We start from the raw sequence: 17,128 nt of genomic DNA on the forward strand, positions 1-17,128 counted from the left end.
AATCAGTGTAGGACAGAATGATCTTATTGTGGCAACTCTAAACAGCAGAAAAGGGAGATTAATGATTTTTTCTGAAGGCATACTAGGTATGATTTATGTGCATAATTACCATAAATTTCACATTGACAATGAGATTTTTTTCTTATCCTACTCTACGTGTGGAATTTGAGTTTCAGAGGGTTTCGAGAATTGCCTGAGGCACTAATAAATGACAGATCCAGAAATAACACCCAGCTCTTTCTGATTCCACCATGCTTTGGTCCCATTACCGCATGTAACGGGTATGAATTTTGCACCACAAACATTTGTATGTAAGAAATGTCATTTTACTTCCCGGTCCAGACATCCAATTACGTTTCTTTCCAGGCTCCCATCTCACTAAGCTGGAAAGGAAATTCAATTTGTTTTGCCCCTCCGCAGAATCCTATGAGAACATAGAAGATTTACATGGTAGATGCCCAGAAATTTGGCTAAGAGTTATGTTTAAAGGAACGATGTCGTGTATCAGTGGAAGAGACCATGATTAATTTGGGTGTATTTATGGGTGGAACAGAAAGGAGGAAGGGATTGAACACATGACCAAGGAGAACTCTTGAACCAGAACCAACATCTAACTCTCTTCTGGGATGGCTAATCCTTGTTGTAAATCAAATAGTTTGCAAGACTGAACTTGTTACTGATCTTCCATGACATTCACTGTCTAATAGACTTGTATGGTAGACATTGTCTGATAGACAAGAGGACTTCAAAAAGTTCATGGAAGCCTGGAATTGAAAGATAAGTGCATTTGGTACAAAAGCTCAGAAATCCTTGAATAGTTTCTTCATGATACATGTCTCCATGAACCTTTTCAAAACCTCCCAGAAGTGTGATTTTCAATTTGTTTGCAACAAAATGAACTTATCTTTTAATTCCATTTTCCTTAAACTTTTTGGAGTGTTCGCCAGTGATTGCCGACATGCAGTGTCTCTTGCTTTGAGCCATGGCTGCTTTTTCTTTGTCAGTATTCTAAAAGGCCTGATGGAGCCAAGAAACAAGACCAGCATTTATTTATGACATGATTTGCTACCATGCCACCATGTCTTCCTGCTTCTTCTAACCCGTAAAAAGTAACCACATGTACAAATTTTCATATTTTTTATGATTCGTGGTAGTAGAACACAGATCTTTCTCTCAATGCCTCTTTTTTACTATTTCCTAGTTTTTAATCAGAGCAGATACACATCGCAATATTTCTCAAAATGTTCTATATTTTATTAGGGTATGCAAATAAGTTTCATATTATATTTTAATATTCAAGAGGCTATGATAAATTGTATTTATGAACAAGTTTGGAATTTAGTTATCTATATAACTGTTTTGAAGTAATATTTCTTTTACATTATGTTAGGAAAATTGATCAAAACAGTAACAACTTGCTTTAAATTTTCACATTATTTTGTTTTAATGATAACATGAGGAATATTAATAGAATCAAAATAAATTGCCTTTATTTTGTATTTTTCTATTTTTATATAATTTTTTGAATCCCCCCAGTAATTCTGAGAGGTTACGTGGCTGTAACCATACTGACTTCTTGAGACCAGAGGCCCAGAGATAGGAAATAGTGACCTACCAGCCAGAGCCATTCATTCGCCCAGTGCCTGGCTCACAGCCCTCCATGCTACAGCTGAGCCCAATTCGAAGAAAGCCCATAAATTAGTGTACAGCTTAAGTGTTAGAAATAAGCTGAGCCATCATTTCCAGGGGACGGTCAGTGACCAAACACAGGACCAGCACAAGGAAAGAACAGAACTGGGACTTGTCACCCTCAGTCATAAAACCGGAAAGCACTCTTGGTTTGCTGCCTTGACCGCGTCCCTCTGTACTTCAGATGGGTTTCCAGAGTCATAGCTTGAAACCCTGCCATTAGCTCCATCAGAAATATTAAACATTAAAATAAAGCGATCCTTATTGACCATAAAATGAATACCATTTACTATCCTAAGAAGATAGAAAATACTTTTATGTGAATAGAGAAATTGCCAAAAACGCTATTTTATTTCAGTCTGTGGACAAGTTAATGTGCTACTGGAAAAAGCATGCATATTCCGAGCTAATTAATTCCCAGGACACCTCGTTCCGCAAAGCGTGCTCAGAAACATCCCCAAATCCGCTGCCGCTGCAGACATTTGTGGTTACTGGGACACGTTCCGACACAGGCATGGATGCTTCACTCCTTTATCGGGGCTTTTGTCGTCCTGCTCTCCTGCACCTGTTCCCACTCAAGATGTGCGCGCTTTTTTATATGCAGTCAAAAGTTCCTTCTCATTCTTGGGCCTCGATTCCCAGCCAGGCAGACGATGGGCTTATTCTAACGGTGCCACCTGCAGTAACACTGCCCCTAAGGCATGGGTACCTTCTGGTTTCCCTCCTGGGGAGATGGCGAAGGAGGGGCAGTTTCCCGGGACTTCCCGGCTGCCGATGTCCCTACAAATGCTTGAGAAGCAGGCGAGCCCCACAGAGGTGCACAGCAGAGTGGGAGACGCCAGGCCATGGCTGAGCATCACCTCCTGGAAAAGGCAGAAAAATACCACAGTGTAATTTACTCTGGACAGCTGATGTGACCAACAGCTCTTTTTCATCTCTGTAAAGGCAGAAAGCACGGCATTTTATTTAACATTCTGTCCTGGAGAACCATCAGGGTAGATCTCAACAAACCCTTGAGAAGGAGAAATGGTTGCTCTGTCCTTATCGCGCCATAGCCTGTTCCTTGAGAGCTCATCTGTGCGTTGTGGCTTGCAGCGTTCTGTCTGCGGCTAAAACTCGCCAAGCTAAGTAGCTAGTGTGCTAGTGCCGGCTGGGTTTCAGTCAACTTATTTTGCCATCTCTCGAATCGACACAAATAAAAACACCTCTTGCTGTGGCACATGGGTAATTAATCTCTGATTATTTGAAATGCTGAAAACACTTATTTTTTAGAAATAAATGGAATCCTTCTCTTTTTTTAATCTACAGGACAACATTTTTAAACTGGAGGACTCACATTTTGAAAATGGCCGTGGGAAGAGTCCATATGACCCCAAACTACTGACAGCATCTCTTTTAATAGGTACGTAGTCAACAATCAGTCCCTTAGTGAATTGCCTATGGGTCATAACCGGCTTGCATAGTCTTGATTATCTACCAGGGTTTTTCATTATTAGTTACAAATGATTTCAGGAGAAGTTCAGTAGTTATGTATTCAAAGATTTTAAAAATGAAATAAACCCATTAAATGATGTTTTACTTATTACAGTATCTAGTCTGCTTCTGACAGATTGAAATGATTTAATGATGTCTTTGATAGGACCTGCTCAGGGTTGGAATTTAGCCCAGCATTTGGGATGCCAGTTAAAACATTTGCAACCCAGATCAGAAGGCCTGGGTTCTGTACCTGGCTTCACCTCCCGCCTCAGCTTCCTGCAGACGCAGCGGTGGCTCAAGGAACTGATCTGAATCCACGTGGGAGACCTAAGCTGAGTTCCCAGGGTCCAGGTTCAGAGCGGCCCAACCCTAACCATCATGGGCATTTGGGAAGTGAACAGGCAGACAGACGGGAACGCTCTGTCTGTCCGACTCTTTCTCTTTCTGCGATCTTAAATAGATACAAAAAATAAGTAAACAGTTGACCTGCTTAATCACTGTAATCCCCACGTGAACTTTATTTTTGTATTTTTAAAAGAACGTTTTCAGGTGTGGACATTTGGTGCTGTGGTTAGGGCCACGTGGGGTGCCCACTCCCATATTGGAGAGCCTGATTCAAGTCTCCACTCTGCTTCTGATCCGACCTCCTGGGTAGCTGCAGATAATGGCTCAAGTAGTTGGGTTCCTGCCACTCACCCTGGAACCTGGACTGAGTTCTGGGCTCTTGGCTTTGGCCTGGGCAAAGCTAGGTGTTTCGGGAGTGAAGCAGAGAGTGGCAGTTATCTCTCTTCTCCTCTCCTCCCACTACCCTGTCTCTATCTCTCCCTCTACCTCCCTTTCAAATAAATAGATAAAACAAACTTTTTCAGTTAAAATTTAAACACCTAAGAATAATTGTGTGTTAATTACTGAGTTCAACCAATAGTATTAGAACAACAACAACAACAACAAATACTAAAGAGGATAAAGTATTACATTTTAAAAAGAAAATATTTCAGTTTTCAATAGTGAAAAGAGTGTTTAAATAAGGAATTTTGATAAGTTATTTAGAGAGAATGAGCTTTTGTCTATCCCAATAATAGTATAAGAATATTTCAAAAAAATTTTGGAAAGTATAAAGATTGTTTATTTCTGTGCAAAAAAAATTGAAATCCATACAAAGATGTTTCATAATGTACGTTCTCCACTACCTTTTTAAAGATGTCCATATGCATGAATTTCAGAAGTTTAATTCCATGTTGCATGGATTTCTGTAGAGCCCTCATAGGCCAAGATTTGTCCCTGGCTCAGCAGTTAGACAGCTCACCCACCAGCAGTGCGGCCCCCGGACATCCCGCTCTCTTGTCAGATGCGCCAGACTAGGGAAGGCCTTCTGCATTCTCTTTTCTGACTTTGAGTCTTTTCTGCAAATCTAGCAGAACCTTTGGTGGGATCTCCTGCACCCTTCTCCCTAACCATTTCTTCTTTCCCCTTTTCCTTCTGCGCTGAGGCTGGGTAAGAACGCTCAGCCGCAGTCCAGGAAGGTGGAAGGAGAGGGGTGGACATAGTCAGAAGCAGCGGACAGCCCGAGTCTGCGTTCAGACGTCAGTCCTGTTAGCCATCTCCAGACTGGGGTTGAATAAAAACACAAACACATCTGATCAGCCATGAAGCGTGTTCTCATTTCCCATTGCTTTCCCACCGCCTCTGCTGCCCGCCTGCCTTCCCTCCCTCTCTTTCCCCTGCTTCCCGCCACGTCCCAGCTCACCAGCGGCCGAAAACACCAAAGGTGCTGGCTCATGATTCTACTCCTGAAGTTTTCTGCACTGTTGTGTAAAAATTAAGTAACTTTTCTTCCTTACTATACAAAGTAATTAATTAATCACAAAAATAGTAGAGAAACTTTTCAAATATAATATATCTAATTGAATTTTGAATGGGTAGTGTTTTTAAAAGATTTATTTATTTATTTGAAAGTCAGAGTTACAAAGAGAGGGAGAGACAGAGAGAGATCTTCCATCCACTGGTCATTCTCCAAAACGTCTTCATCAGCCAGGGCTGGGCCAGGCCGAAACCAGGAGCTGGAGCTCCGTGCAGGTCTCCCACGTGGGTGCAGGGGCCCAAGGACTTGGGCCATCTTCTACTGATTTTCCAGCAGAAATGGAAACCGCCAGGACTCAGCCAGAACCCATATGGAACACCGGTGCTGGGGGCAGCTGTTTAACCCACTGAGCTACAACGCTGGTCCCATGGGTAGATTTTTAGATTTTTTTAAGAGTAAATTTAGATTATTATCTGACATGTCATAAGTTGACTAAGTTTACCATCCTTTTCTTCTACATATAACTTTTTTTTTACTCCAGAAAATAAAATTCTAGTCACATGTATTAACTACTACATTATTCATGACAATGTATTTCTCACTTTATCCGTGTTTCACAGATCCCTGTTCTATTGAGAACAAAATCATAACAGCATGAGTCTCTTCTCTGCTGTTTTTTAGGTGTTAGTCCAGTTGGTGCATTTATGAGCATTTTAACAAAACATTGAGAGCTGAAGGAATGCAGCAAATTTAATACACTTCCGATTTTCTAATTCATGGATTTGCCTAGTGATTACATGAGGCTGACTCCCTCAAGAGTTTAAGCTGAGTTAAAAATGAATTAAAAATGAAAATAATTTTACAAAGAGTTTAGGATGAAATTTGAAAATGCTCTTAAACCAAGAGCAGCCTATACTCATCTAAATTGCACACTGACAAAAAGATAGATCTTCCTCAAACAGCAATATGTAAAAGTGTACCTAAAGCAGCTTTAATTTGTGGTGTGTTTCTCAGTAGGGATTTGTCTGATTATTTATTTTAATATTCCACTGAGAAAGGATGATGACAAGTCGGTATTACCTAGTCCATATGGTATGCAACCACACAAGTCCACAAAGAATATGCAGCTCCACAGTTTTAGTTTTATATTAGGATGTCTTTGAAAAAGCTGTATAGATTTATAAGAGGGAGACGAGCATGAGTGAAGCTCTGTGAGTCGGGGAGAGGATGCGTGGCTAAACAGGAACAAGAGGCATTGTAGAAAATCAGCCTTTCGGTGGAAGTCAAGACCTACTCTGTGCAATAAGGCAGCGTGATTTAGTAACTTTCAGAGGTACATGTGGTGCTTACTGGCAAGGCCAAATAGATTAATTTCTGAACCCATTGCGTAGCGAAATCCAGAGAGGGAACAGGCTGCGCTTGAACTGGTCAACTTGAACCCTCAGGGCACCATGGCGTGGCTGGCAGTGCCACCGCTGCGTTTCTCTGCCTCTGGTTGTTCGCCTCCTGTGTCACGGTGCCAGCGCACTGCTCTCTCACAAGTACATGTCATCCCACTCGATGCCGTTTTCTTGGCATGTTCTCTGCTGCTGCTTTAGAAAGGATGCCACTGATTGAATGGAGCTTTTTATCGTAAATACGTCCTGCAGCGCTTCCCGGACTCTTTCACCTTCAAGGGTGGCAGCTGTTTCTAAAGTAGCCAGGTTCTACTTTTGTATCAGATAATGGCCCTTGGGAGAAATCTGTCTTCTCCAAAGGTTTGGGATGCATTCTGCCCGGCTCAGCACATAAGGTAGAAATGGTGAGGTGGCTTCTGGCTGCTTTCCTGCCCAGTACTGGGAGTTAAAATTCCAAGCTCAGGCCGGCGCCGTGGCTCAACAGGCTAATCCTCTGCCTTGCGGTGCCGGCACACCAGGTTCTAGTCCCGGTTGGGGCGCCGGACTCTATCCCGGTTGCCCCTCTTCCAGGCCAGCTCTCTGCTATGGCCCGGGAAGGCAGTGGAGGATGGCCCAAGTCCTCGGGCCCTACACCCGCAAGGGAGACCAGGAGAAGCACCTGGCTCCTGGCTTCGGATCAGCGAGATGCGCCGTCCGCAGCGGCCATTGGAGGGTGAAGCAACGGCAAAAAGGAAGACCTTTCTCTCTGTCTCTCTCTCTCTCTCACTATCCACTCTGCCTGTCAAAAAAAAAAAAAAAATTTCAAGCTCAAACTATCTGTAAACTGGCTGCGTGGATCTTTGCAGAAGACATATTTTATACCATCAATCCACCATGAAGCAGTTCCAACCAGTAGTAAACTTTAAAACTAGATGAAAGCCTAACATTTCCATTTATAAAAACTACCAAGATTTAGTAGACCCTCTTTCCAAAATGTCGTGGTTGTTTAAGCTGATGACCACAGAAAATATGAACTCTCTTCTGAACAATGTAGAGCTGCTGGATTAAGCCCCCAAATCTTTATAACACACCCTAATTTCCAAATCACCCTAGTAAAGTTAATGTTTTGATTATCCTTCGAGAATGATCATTTTGACAATATGAAATTGCTCCAGTGCTGATGTTTAAAATATTTCTGACTTTATTTGCCAGCAAATATCTGTGACTTTATTTCAGATCTCTTTATTAAAGATAGCAGTTGCTCCCCTGCTCAGAATAAATGCCAGGTGTGAACACAGCACAAGAACAAAACTCAGCATTTCCCACACTAACTAAGTACATCTCCCATTTTTGTGATACGAAAGGAATAGTCAACTTGAGAGCAATTTCATTTCCTCATTGAAATCTTTTCCAGGCCAAGCAGCCCAAATAGTTTAGAAATATTCCATCGCTAAAACGTACATTGAAATTGACTTCAAAGTTCTGGGACTTTTAGCTAAGACTTATATCCTGAGCTGGAACTCTGCCCCACCTTGGCAAGGGCGTCCAGAGAGCCAGAGGATGCGGCAACGTTGTGACTTTGAGTAATGCTCCTACTTAGTATTAGAGCAAGCAAGGCACTCCCTAAGTGAAGTACATGTTACTGAGAACGTGATTTGAGCATCCCTAAGCCTCAGGTACCTTGGGTATAAAACGGTGTCAATATGGGAACCAGTAGTTTGTTGGGAGAATTTATGGACGTGGCGCAATAGCACACTATTCTGAGTGCTTGTGTAGTTGTGGAACACGTGGAGTAGAAATAAACAGACATCTTGGGGGCAGCGGTTGCTTGTCGAAAGATTGAGAGGCAGATTTGGCTCCTTATGCTAAATGTCATATTTTTAATTTTTTACCATACATGCGTATTAACTACTAGGAAATGTCAGGTTAGTAACAAAGCGAGTACAGTACAAGTTGGTATACAGAAGGTGCTCAATAAACTTGGAGGTGTCAGATTATTCCCACATCCCTCCAGGCCTTCCACTCGCAGGGAATGGATTCCATCCATGCTGTGTGTTTGTGTGTATGTATGCAAGAAAGAGACATAAATTTCATTTTTCCTTCTGTTTCTAATTCCTCTGCTACTCTGTGAGTGGAATTTACCTAAGGTGTTAACAACATAATGGCCTGGTCTTTAGGTTTGTTTGATTTTATTCACGTTCATGTCACCCTTTCCACTTGCCCCGGCGATGCTTCAAGTTCAGCAGGAAATGGTTTTTGCCTTCTGCTTCTCCTCACCACACCCTTCTTAGGAATTGTAATCCAATACGTTGACTGATCTAAGCCACATTTGAGCTGTGAACAGAAAGCCTATGATACGTATGAACCTTTGTTTGTAATACGTGCTTCTCAGGTTCCGCAGCCACAGTGGAAAAGCAGCTCACAGAATTCTGTGTTCGTTTCAGGGAATACTTGCCTGAGAGACAGTTAAGCAGGCTTAGAGCTAAGAAAGAACGGTGCTCAGAACACAACTTTCCTGTTGGACAGTCTCTTGATGGTTAGTCACATCTGTCAGCACCAATTTATCTTAGTCTAGTATATTATTGCCGCGACATCAAGCTGCACATGTGGTATTTTTGTAGAGAGACTCCAAGATCTTCTTAGAGTATCCGCAACTGCTTTCTGATACACAGAACAATCCCTTCAGAACACTATTCCATCATCAATTTAATGAAACAGGGCAAACGTTGTGTTTTCTTTCACCGCTGGCTTAGTGTATGTGGAGAGCCCCAAGATGTGTGTCTCACCCCCAGTGCTATTTGAATCACTGCAGAGTAATATTTATCTGCCCTTCAGATTTCCCAGGGTCAGAAAATTGCAACCTTAACACTGTGCCTGCACATAGGATTTGAGAACTTCATAAATGACCTTGCAGCTAAAACAGAAATTTGGCAAAGTAGATTTTCTTTATTAAATGTATGTGTTCCTCAAAAGCAAGCCAGTTGGGGGGTAGCAAGTGTCTCGGAGTCAGGTATCTTTGGGCCGCTCCACATAGGCGCAGGATGTGACCCGTCTCTACCACAGGGCAGACACAGCCAAGTATTCGGAATGGCATATACTTTGTGTTCTTATTGTATTTCAGCCTAATGAGAAATAAGCCAGAGCAGGAGACTCTACCACATACAATTTTGGACCAAAGCAACAAAGATGTCATCCCCTATCTGGAGCTCTGGTTCCGGATAAGAACCCCAATAGAAATCTCAGCAGGAAACCTGGTCCAAGGCCTGATGCAAAGAAACAGTCACTGACATTGAGCATGGACAAAAGAGAAGGTGCCCTTCAAGGTCACCGTCAGCTGGTCTCCTCCAGCTGGTGGAAATCACGCTGACTCTCGCCACTCGAGTGGCTGGAGGCCACTGGTGCCTAAGCTGCAGCCTGGCTTTGGTTTCTAAGTGAGCTGTTTGATTTCATTGGTTTTAGCGATCGCTTGAGCCACTTCTGCTGGAAGTCGTCTGCCTTCTCTGCAGGGCCTTCCTCTCTGCTGTGGAACCAAGAGAGAAAATGACTCTTGCCTTCTTCATTGGTACTATTTTTGCCCTCATTTGAGAGTGGATTAAAAGAAATTTTTATGACATCGCCCACCAAAAGAATAAGAAAAACAAATCCCTGTCTATATGCAAGCAACAGTTTGTTGATATTTTCGTTATTTCTGCTCCCTCCTGAATAGAATTCATGAGGAACGACAACCCACATTCTGGATTTTACTCACCCTAAATACGCTACACGACAAAGGCAACGTTTAATGACATTCTATGTCCAACTGAACCTTCTGTTGGGCATGGATTTCTGACTACAATTGACATTAAATTGTTCAGTGTATACCTTTTTATTCTATTTTTCACTTTTCCTGATCAGGTCGCCTAACCTGTGGCTCAGGGCAATGAGGCTTCACTGATAGTTTAATATTTCTAATTTTTCAAAGGAAGGCAGAAACAAGACACCGTCCCACAGGTGTTCCAAAATGAAAATGATTGCAACTGGCACGATCGTTGTTAATTAACACCCTTCTTCACAGAGACCAAGGAAGTTCATTCACTGGACAGCTAAAACTGTATCACACCTGCTATCAGTTCTTTGTGAAGAGATAAAATACTAACCTCAATAAAAATCTTACAGTGATTGATTAAAGAGTCAGTATGTATGTAAGTGTTCCAAAGAACCTTTGAAAATCAGGGAAACTTATACATGGAATTTTTGCATTTTCAGAAAAGTATTATTTCTTTACCTTGTGATCAGGTAAACGATTGCTGCATTACATTTAAATGAGAGCAAGTTAGATTTTCATTTGATATTTCAATTAAGTGAAGAGAATACAAGGTATTATTGAATCCTAAAGATACAATACTATGACAATTCAGGATGGCATGTGAGTACTGTTCATTTAGCTGTTGATTTGTGCTCATTATATTCTCCAACCACCATTTTTGTTGGTCATGAGTCATAGCAATGTAAAATAAGTGACCACATCTGTAAACTCGATTTCCAAGATAAGATATCCACCCTCACCGTGAAAGCAATGACTTGTGACCTCGTCTTCCCCATTGCTCTGGAGGATGTCCAAGTCAGGTCCACACCAGAGAACCACATCTCTGCCAAAACACTTGCTATCAGCTGGACCCCAGCGAACCTCTGTTTTACAGTGTGAAGTCTTCACTTGCAGCTGAGAATTAAGATGTGAACAGTTCCTGTCTCCGCTCCTGATTCTAGCTTCCTACCAATGCAGACCCTGGGAGGCAGCAGCCATGGCTGAAGCAATTGGTTTCTTGCCAACTATGTGGGAAACCTGGATTGAATTCCCAGCTCTAAATTCCTAACTCCCAGGGTCTGCCCTGGCCCATCCCTGGATGCTACAGGCATTTGGGGAATGAACCAGGGAGTGAGATGTGTGTCTGTCTCTCTGTGTCTCTCTCTCTGTCTCTTTCTTCTTTCCCTCCATTCCTGCATCCTGCCTTCCCCTTCACTCCCCTCTCCTCTTCATCTCTCAATTTTTTTTTAAATTTTAAAGAATTAGATTAAGATTTTCTCGCAAAAGTATTTTTACCTGAAGTTTCATTTTTCCTCTTATCTAATATGAAAGTACCTGGGAAATGGTAGGTCATTCAAATGTTTACACTGTAAGAGGAGGGAGGAAGGAGAGAGAGAGAGAGAGAGAGAGAAATGAATGAATCTGCTTGTTCATTACCCAAACGTCCACAACAACCAGGGCTAGACTAGGCTGAAGCCCAAGAGCTAGGATCTCAGTCCAGGCCTCCCACATGGGTGACAGGAACCCAAGTACTCAAGTCATTACCTGCTGCCTCCCAAGGTCCACATCAGCAGGAGACGGAAGCCTAAGTGCAGTGAGCACTCAAACCTTGGTGCTCCAACATGAGATGCAGGCATCCCACCTGCCGCGCCTGATCCCTGCCCCAGCGAGAGACTGTACAAATGTTGAAGTTATAATTTATCTTTGCCCTCTTTATTTTCTGAATATTTTCCAAATCAAAGTATACCCAAACACTAACATCCACAAATGATCAATAAGATATTATTAAGGTTTACTGTGTAATCGTTAATTCTTCCGGGAAAGTTGTATCAGTTCTGATGTTTTGCAGACAGTCCACTGTCAGTAGGCAGGCACACTTGTATTTTGTGCAAGAAATATCAGGACGCCCTTTCTGTTTTCGCCAAAGAAAATACGGTTTTCACAGACTTGAGCGGTGGGATGTTTGAGTGTCAAAGACTTGGGATTAAACAGGCCTTCACCTTGACCTGCCTACACATTAGCTGAGCAACCCTGAGGTTCTTGAACTGTAAAATAGGCTAACATGATTTACATCATGGGTTGTTGACAGAACAGAATGAGATCACCTGTCAGTGTCGGGCCAGCGTCTGCCTGACAAGCTAGAGCGGACTGAGCGACAGGAGCCTCTTCCTCCTCCCCCTTCCCTTTCTCGCCTATGCTTGCCCTTTGGGCTATGATTCCTCCATCATTCAACTCCGACCTAGAGTAAATTCAGCCTGAGTAACAATGAGTCAAACAACTAAATCTTGAACTGTGGTAATTATGACTTGGATTTGTCCAACTTTCCTCCTCTTCAAACACATTTTTGTTCTATCTGAGGTCATGTGGTAGACTGTTTGATAGCTTATATCCAATTAGAACACTTCTCCACTAAATGTATTAAAAAAATGCAAGAAAACAATTAGGGAAGAAAAATATCAGTCCCCTCTAAATTAAAACAAAATGTCGTTAATTCAGATCCCATTAAAAAAAGAAGTATATAACCATTTAATTGCCATGAAAATAAAAGCTGTAGGCAAGATTTTACAGTGATATATTATCCTACTAAATAAAGATATTAGAGCCAGCATGGGTTTCCAAACAGAAAATCAAACAATGTGGTAAATGTAGTTTTCATTGTGTGCGTTCGTCAGGACTCAAGAGTGGCAAACAATAAAAGTTTATGTTTCAGCCATGTTCACGGAATCTGATTTTACTCAGATTTTCTCCATTAGCCCTAAATGAGCAGTCAGATTCTTCCACAGTGATCGTTTGATGAAATATCCCCTTCCATAAAGACACAGGATGAAATACCAGCAGCTTTGTGCGACACCACAAAGCATTTCTGGATTCTCTTTCCTCACAGTCATACCATGAAACGTGGATTTTGTTTGTTTTGCTTTTCCCGTCTTGACTGAATTAATGAATGTGGCTGTGGTTTGGTTTTGTCACCACACAGATGGAGAATTGTACTCTGGAACTGCAGCGGACTTTATGGGGCGAGACTTTGCTATCTTCCGAACACTGGGGCAACACCACCCCATCAGGACTGAGCAGCACGATTCCAGGTGGCTCAACGGTAGGTGGTGCGTGCGGGACCCAGGCACGCGGCGTGCACGATGGTGCTAAGGGTTGGAGACCCTTCCTTTCAGCATATCCACAGTATGACTCATGTCTACATGTGCTGTGGCACTAGTGGTGGTGACCTCATGGCTGTGGGTGTGAGAAAGTTGTACACAGAGAGAAAAGAGATTAAAAACTCAGGAAAATATTTGTTGCACGCCAAAACCGAAGTTTCTCAGTAGTCTGCTGTGGAAAGAAGGCGATGTGGGCCGGAGCTGAGGAAGGGAGGCCATGGGAACAGATAAGAGGGCTTACCACGCCTGTCGCGTGATACCACAGTGTCCCTCCGTTTCCCTTCACGTCACTCACTACTGCCTTGAGAGCATCAGATAAGCTGGTAAACATCAAACACATTGCAGTGCTAATGATACCACACTGATAACTGTTTTCAAAATTTCAAAGGGCCTTTACATCATTGGGGTCTTCAAAAGTTCCCATCTTTCATCTTCCTCAAAAGCCCTATCCGGTTTTATAGCCGAGAACATGAAGGCCAACACTTTATCTAATCCAGAAGTGGAGGATTTGTAACCAGAGCCCAGACACTGGCTGACCTACTTGATCAAGTATAAGCTTTTAAAATTTATTTTTTCTTTTATAATTCATAATTGTATAAAATATATAGGCTTAAAATATTTTCATTCAGATTTTAACCAAATGATCCTGTATTTCCTTCTGTCTAGACTTGGATTTTTTTTCCGTTTTACTTATTTTATGTATGTTGTCAAAGACTTTAGAATAGTCTCAATAATATTATTACGGTTATTTTTATTATTACTCAATCGCCTACATTTCTGCTTGCCTTCAGTCTTATATATGAAGCTACTCAACCCGTAGAGTCCATGTGTGAGCATTTTCTTGGTGGTTTCACTTGCTTTCTTGTGAGATAAAGTTGGCAGTTTGCAGTAAACCTATGTCCTCCGATGATGGACGCTTGCTTATCCTTCTCTGTGAACTTCTGCCACACTCGCTTTCCTCTTCTTGCTTCTGGGGGCTCTAGACTTCATCTAATGGCTTCTCTCCTTCACTGATTTGTTAGAGAAACATCACAAGCCTGCCTCTCAACCTCCCTGAAACTTCAGAATCCCAGTGACTTACGTCACTCCCGGTTCTGATCTATCCTGAACGGAGCAGTGTGCCTTCAAAACCTAACACAACCTGGGGGCCTCAGTGAGCATCTCCCCTTCCCGTGACACCTGCAGATGTCCTGTGCTGTTTGATACGATGGTAACAAGGCCCTGCCTCTTGCCTTCCTCACTTGCCTTCTTCATTTGACCCTTCTGCCTTTGCTCGCCATGACGCTGGTGCTCGTTCATACACGCACCCAGTGGACATTCCTTTTGCTGAATTTATCTCTTCTTCACCACTGACTTCTTCCTCTGAGCTGCGATCTCACCATCCCAGGAAAAGATGCTCTCTTCTGGGGCCTGACGGGCCAGAGTCCCCATCACGTCTACAGTCATAGCCTGGTGAGGAGGTGTTTCCTCCGTGTCTCCCCCTGCAGCCCCTTTTCACCTGACTTCCATGCGACAGTCTATTCCCAAGAAAATACCCATCCAGAGGTCAATGCTGACCATCTCTGGTTGTTATCAGCCTCCAAGCACGCAGCCCTTCCTGTGTGTCTGTCGCTGGTAACCAACCCATTCCTTTGAGAATGGCCATGTCTCTGGGATCCTCTTACTTCTTCCTCTCCCATCTCCCTCTCAATTTGGCATCCCTCCCCCCTTGGGTGTTTCAGATGCAGATGGTGCTGAAGGTCACTTGTAATTGAGGACAAACACCGTGGCGATCCAAGGGGATTGAGCATAGAGTCAAATCCCCCCATACAGTGGGCAGGGGGGGCGCATAACAGTTCCCAAGTGACCACCAGAGAAATTGCGAGCCTCACGCAGGAAGAGAAAAAGATGCTGAACTGAGGAGGCTCGTGGGTGTCCCAGGGACGATCTCTGAATAGCCACTGTCAATTGCTAAAGCAGAGATGTGTGTGTGGAGGCGAAATTAGTGAGAAGACCCGGCTTCCCACACTGCTCTGGGGTCTGCTCTGAAACGGAACTGTCTGTGTGGGAGGAGCAAGGTTGCTTTCTATTCAGCATGGAGACTTTGATCTGCTGAGTACTGGGAGGGGCGCAGAGGCTTTCGCTGCCCGTGAGAAACAGAATCTCATTAGAAGATGGAGCCACATAAAGGAGCGCGAGGGTATCCGTTCCGTTCTTATGGCCTGGGAGGGAGAAAGTCGCCCAGCTGAAGCTGATTTGCTGCTGCATGCTCCCATGTCGACAGCGGCATCTGAAGACTGCGCACTGTGGGAAAACACAGGCATTTTGTCCAGAGCCCTGTGCTTCATCTCTGGAAACGTGTGGCTCACTGAGAGCTAGGTGATCAGTCTCTCAGCACTCAATGTGAGAACTGACTTTTCCAAATTAGCACCAGGTTCCATCCGACAGGCTGCAGAAGCCAGGGGCGCTGCAGGACGGGGCTACGAGGCTGCAGCCACGTTTGGGACACAACCAAGGGGCTGTGTGGTAGAAACTCCTGCAGTGAAAGACCATTCCAGAAGAAAATTAGAAGCATAGTGTTTACACACTCATGCATAAAATAAACGGGTTCAGGCCATCCACGTAGACCACACAGCCATCTCCACTGCCAGGGGTAATACAGTGCCCAGAAGATAGCTTCAGTTTCTTGCCAGGGTCTTCAGAGCTTGTTAATTTGGTAAATGTCTGTCTTGACTTTTCTCAAATCAATTCAACTCCTTGGGAAGAACCGGCTTGCCTATCTGAATGGCTTAATGTTTGCTCCTGCTGAAGGTAAACAAAGAAGCAAAATAGTCTAAAACTAGATCGTGACTTATCTTGATTTTTAATGGAATTTCACTACTTTCTTAATGTATTTCTAGAAATTTGTATTTTATGAAAGTGCCAGTCAAGATGTAGATTCAGTTTTAACAGGAAACATTGGGAGCGAATAACACTTTTAGATGAAGAAACTTGAGATGGAATGTATTGATTCTTTTTACATACTGATATGTTACGGCTTTTTAAAAAGTCCTCTTGCCTTAAGCCCTAATTGTAGCCTGCCAGAAATTAGAACAACTTTTGATTTCAGAAAATATGCTACTATGGATTTGATGTTTATACCAAATATCACTGTTTCTTGTGCTACACAAAATTTCTTAATATGCTATAGTTTTAAATTTCAATTCCAATTGTAGGTTGCTAATCGTACAGATAGTAGGTAAAATAGTCTGTGTGTATTCATAATGAAGCAAGTGTGTGCCACTGTTGCGTGATAACTCGGCATTCAGTTTGTGAAGGTACTCCCTCACTCCTGTTCTGCTAGTGATTTACTAGAACAGGCAAATGACCCCCGTTTGCTTCTCTGTTTGGTGGAGACTGTTTCCCAATGCTGTGTATGTCTTGGACTGATATTGGGATGCTCTGTCATTTGGAGAAAAGTCTATGCACAGTCTTTATGATGAATTTCACCTTGACTTAGGCCTTTACATTTCATGGAAAGGTAATACTAATACTGCCTTCCTCTATGGTGGTTGTAAAAGAATAAATGACCACATGATATTGTAGGACTCACTCCACCTGTAGTGAGCACCTAATGAATGCTAGTTATCCCCGTGTCTCCCCACTTCCACTGGGTGGGACGTGCCTCGGAACCTCTGTCAGTCCCATTCTGCAAGTGATTAGATTAAGTCAGGGTCAGCCAGAGTCAGGTTGAACACTGGAAACCACATGGATCCTTGGGAGAGCCATGGCCTGGTGAACACAAGCGGAGCTAATTACAGAGCCCGGATATGAGGCCCTCCCACTCACTTCAGGAAGACCTGTTTTGAGTGAATTTCTTAAAAGGACC

General features: G+C 43.0%; 1 protein-coding gene across 1 annotated transcript in view; it reads left to right on the forward strand.

Moving 5' to 3' along the window:
• SEMA3A (semaphorin 3A) overlaps positions 1-17,128 on the forward strand; it is a 202,540-nt gene that overhangs the window by 114,820 nt on the left and 70,592 nt on the right. Inside the window, exons 5-6 of the mRNA XM_062178316.1 lie at positions 2,998-3,091; positions 13,104-13,223. Coding sequence (XP_062034300.1) covers positions 2,998-3,091; positions 13,104-13,223 — 214 coding nt within the window. The remainder of the gene's footprint in view (positions 1-2,997; positions 3,092-13,103; positions 13,224-17,128) is intronic.

This window comes from Lepus europaeus, chromosome 20, assembly GCF_033115175.1.
Source record: "Lepus europaeus isolate LE1 chromosome 20, mLepTim1.pri, whole genome shotgun sequence".
NCBI classification, from domain to species: domain Eukaryota; kingdom Metazoa; phylum Chordata; class Mammalia; order Lagomorpha; family Leporidae; genus Lepus; species Lepus europaeus.